The sequence below is a fragment of the Mus caroli genome, chromosome 11 (genome assembly GCF_900094665.2).
Source record: "Mus caroli chromosome 11, CAROLI_EIJ_v1.1, whole genome shotgun sequence".
NCBI lineage: Eukaryota > Metazoa > Chordata > Mammalia > Rodentia > Muridae > Mus > Mus caroli.
This window is the reverse complement of record NC_034580.1, coordinates 102,708,225-102,712,431: the sequence shown is the minus strand read 5'-3', so window position 1 is coordinate 102,712,431 and position 4,207 is coordinate 102,708,225. Positions and strand designations below refer to the sequence as shown.

At 44.1% G+C, this 4,207-nt stretch overlaps 1 protein-coding gene across 3 annotated transcripts in view; it reads right to left on the bottom strand.

Annotated features, from left to right (window-relative positions):
- The window catches only part of Cep95 (centrosomal protein 95), a 31,584-nt gene that overhangs the window by 9,719 nt on the left and 17,658 nt on the right, over positions 1 to 4,207 (bottom strand). For all 3 annotated transcript variants that reach the window (XM_029483486.1, XM_021175478.2, XM_029483487.1), the window contains 2 exons: positions 1,805 to 1,914; positions 1,350 to 1,479 (listed from right to left, as the gene is read on the bottom strand). In XM_029483486.1, the coding sequence (XP_029339346.1) occupies positions 1,350 to 1,479; positions 1,805 to 1,914 (240 nt within the window). The remainder of the gene's footprint in view (positions 1 to 1,349; positions 1,480 to 1,804; positions 1,915 to 4,207) is intronic.

Sequence of the window (4,207 nt, the reverse complement as noted above, 5' to 3'; positions counted from 1 at the left end):
GGATGGTTGTGAGCCACCATGTGGTTGCTGGGATTTGAACTCTGGACCTTCGGAAGAGCAGTCGGGTGCTCTTACCCACTGAGCCATCTCACCAGCCCCGACTTCATTTACTTTATGAGTTTGATTTGAGCTAGGATTTCTTTGTGCCACCCAAGCAGGCCTGGAACTCATGATCTTCCTACCTCAGTATCCTCAGTGCTGGGAGGAGAGGCCCAGTGACAGCCAGCTTCACATGTAACATCTAAAGCCTGGTTAGACACACTTCTGATCTCAGAGGCAGAGTAACAGCAAGTTCAAGGGCAACCTGGCCCATGTAGGAAGTTCTAGTCCATCTAGTGAGGAGCGGACCTCATTGCTGCTGTTTTCTTTTTTTTTCTTTTTTTTTTTTTTTGAGCAATCAGTGCTCAACTTCAATACACCTTACAGAAAGCCACACAGATTTCATGTAGTCATTCAAGGTGGTTACCCCACTATTCCATTTAATACCACATCAGTCTTTAGTAACAAAGTTGTATAGATGTACTAAAAATAAATGGTTTAATATAATTACATGAAGTGATTCCATCAGGACTCTGCCACATTTGGTTATAAGGAAGGCGGGGTGCCAGTGTTTATGTCCTTCTTGCTTGACTTGTGAAACTTTTTTTGGTTTTGAGACAGAATTGCTCTACGTAGCCCAGGCTGTCCTGGAACTCAATTTTTCCTCATTATTTTTATTTTTGGTTTTTCAAGACAAAGTTTCTCTGTGTATGTAGCTCCTGGAACTTGCTCTATAGACTAGGCTGGCCTTAAACGCAGAGATCTGCCCGGCTTTTCTCCCAAGTGCTAGATTAAAGGCAGAAGCCACCACAGCTGTTTTTTGTTTTTTTAAAGGTTGATTTGGGCTGGAGAGATAGCTCAGTGGTTAAAAGCACTGACTGTTCTCCCAGAGGTCCTGAGTTCAAATCCCAGAAACCACATAGTGGCCCACAACCATCTGTAATGAGATCAGATGCCCTCTTCTGGTGTGTCTGAAGACAGCTACAGTGTACTTACATAAATAAATAAATCTTTTTAAAATCAGGACCTCCGAAAGAAAAGTCTTAACCACTGAGCCATCTCTCCAGCCCCTCCTGAAACTCAATCTGAAGACCAGGTTTGCCTTGAACTCAAGAACTTGAATCAGGTACTGGGATTAAACAGCATGCTCTACTACCACCAGGGTGACTTACAGAAGTTTTTAACAGAACCCAAAACACAACTCATCTCCTAACACCTGAGCCTAGGCTTCATCTTCTGCCGGGAGAGCAATGCCTTCCACTGAAAGGCTAACCACAGAAATCTCACCAAGATTAAAAGACAAGACTTGCCCAGTCTAGTTCAGAGAGCCGCTGAGAGAGTTTCTCTGACACGGCGTGCAGTTCTTGTTCTGTTAACGGCTTCCTGGCCTCCTGAGGGAAAGGTGGATGCTCTGAGGGGATCACAGCTCTGTTTTCATCTCTGTAATAAAGTGGTTACATGGCGACTGACTTGCTAAATGTGCACTACTCATTTCAAAATGACTATAATTAACACTTTAACAAATATTTCACTATGGTTCCCAAGAGCTAGAATTTTTTGATACTTTTTATTTAAAAAAAAAAAGAAGTTATTATTAAGGGGAGTGACTTGCCAGTTCCCTTTACGTGGGTTTCAGGGATCTGTGTCAGGCCACTGGGCCTGGGCAGCAATCACCTTTACCCTAAGTGATCTCACCAGCCCCTTCCCTTTTCAAATCCCTTTACGGCAGACAGACGGTAAGTGCGGAAGCCCACAGCAACATCACCTTTCTCCTTTCGAAGGCTTCCTTGTCCTGGTGGCTTCAGTTTTAGGTAGATCTGTTTCCTGATCATCATCTTTAAATAAGGTAGAAGTTAAGAAAGCATCATCTGGTTCCTATTCAAACAGAAAAAAAAGGTTGTTTGAGAAGCCGAGGAGACGGCTCAGGCAGTGAAGTGCTTGCCACACGGCATGAGGCCCGAGTTCAGTCTCCAGCACCAAGAAGCCAGCAGAAACTGTCCAGAAACACTCTGGGGCAAAGCCCTCCAAAACAGAGATGCTTACATTTTTAATAGCTTCTCTCTTAACCTTATAGGGGCCCACCTAGAAAATATTCTGGTTTTTCCCCCCTCTGGAGAGTAGGTGTCATAGCTGGTCTGGAACTCAGTAGGTAGCCCAGGTTGGCCCCTACAGACCCTTCTGTTCCTGCCTCCCAAGCACTGGGAAAAGGGTGCTTGTTACCATACCCAGGCTTTATACTCCCCTTTTTTGAAAACCTTTTTAAAGTGAAACGTGTGTCTCCCATTCAGCATCACCCACGGGAAGAAACAGCATGTTGCCAGAGCCTCAGGCTCCAGCCCACCAACCCCAAGGCTCTGACAAAGCAAAGTTCTCCTGGCCCCACCCCCCCCCTCCTCCTCCTCCTCCCTGAGCAGAAGCACAGTGTAGACTGATGAGCACACAGAGCTATTTCTCCTGTACTTTCCATGCATGGTTTGCCTCTCCCTCCCTTTTTGTGAGCCAGGCTCTCACTGTTTGTGTAGCCCTGGCTGGCCTAGAGCTCACTATATAGACCACAATTGTCTTAAACTCACAGACTCCCCTGAACACTGTGATCAAAGGTGTGTGACCCCCCCCTACCCCTGGCATGACGATGATTTGCATTTCTTCATAATGAGATCATTCCTTATAGCTCTACCCCAGCATGTATATGCCTTGTTTTTCCAGAAAGTTTAGGGACAAGATGATAATATGAAAAAACATTTTTTTTCAAGCAAAGAACAAACAAATAGACCAAGATATTAAGTGCTTTATGCAGAATAGTGAAAATATATGATTGTTCTTTTCTTTATAATTTGTAAGTATTTAATTAGGGATATACAGCTCATGCCAGAAGTTTACACTTGAGTTCAAATTCTGATTCTGCAATTTTGGTATAGCCTCAAACAAGGCATTAATTTCTCTGGATTAGCTTTCCCTTGGAGTGCAGGATCCACTCCACAACTGTTGAAGGCTAATCATCTAATGCCTATAGAGTACCCAGAACGGTGCTCGGCAAAAGCTGAACGCCCTGTATGTGCTGCCTCCAGTCTTCTTTGTGCTTTCCCCTCCCTGGCTACCTAGGATAAGATCATAAAGGGAGACACAGAGGCCAACTTTTTTCTTTTAATTTATAAAGTTTTTTATTGCTGGGCAGTGGTGTACACTGCTAAGGCAGAGGCGGTGGATCTCAGAGTTCTAGGCCAGCCTGGTCTCTAGAATAAATTCTAGGACAGCCAGGACTACACAGAGAAACTCCATGTTGAAAAACTCAAAATAAGTTACTTTTTTAGTTTATTATTAGGTTGTTATTTTTACTTGTTTAGTTTATTATTTTGTGTATATGGGTGTTTTGCCAGTGTGTATGACTATGCAACACATGTGTCTCTACAGAGAAGAGGGTGTCTGATCCTCTGGGACTAAGTGACTGGAAGTTGTGAGCTGCCACCTGGGTCCCCTGGGAGAGAAGCTGGTGCTCTTAAGCACTGACTCATCTCTCCAACCCCAACTTGTTTTTAAGACAGGGTTTCTTATAGCTAAGGATAAATGTGGATTTCCAGTCTTCTTGCCTCTGTGCCCTGAGAACTGGGTTTACAAAATATTAGGGATTTGTGTGTTCTAGGCGGGCATTCTACCAAATGAGATACACGTCCAGACTTCTGAGGGAAATTTTAAGTATAATGCACCATTATTTGCAGCACTGGAGAGGCTGAAGCATGCAGATCTCTGAGTTGAAGGCGAGCTTAGTCTACAACACAAGTTCCTGGCTAGCTGGCCAGGAGTACAGACACATGAAGACCTTGTCTCAAAAAAAAAAAAAAAAAAAAAAGGAATAAGATACTTCGATTATTTATTTAAATTATTTAGTTTATATTTGTTTGTTGTTTGTGCATGAGAGCGAGGGTCTCAGTGTATAGCCCAGCTTGGCCTCAAATTCCCAATGACCCTCATCTTAGCTTCCCAAGTGCTATGATTGAGTATGTGTCATTGTGCCTGGCTCAGACCTGACAACCATTCTAGCAGAGACCTCTTAAAGTAGATGAGCTTCTGGGACTGGGGTACAGTCAGCTGGACTGTGTGTGCTCAGCATGGGGGTACAGTCAGCTGGACTGTGTGTGCTCAGCATGGGGGTACAGTCAGCTGGACTGTG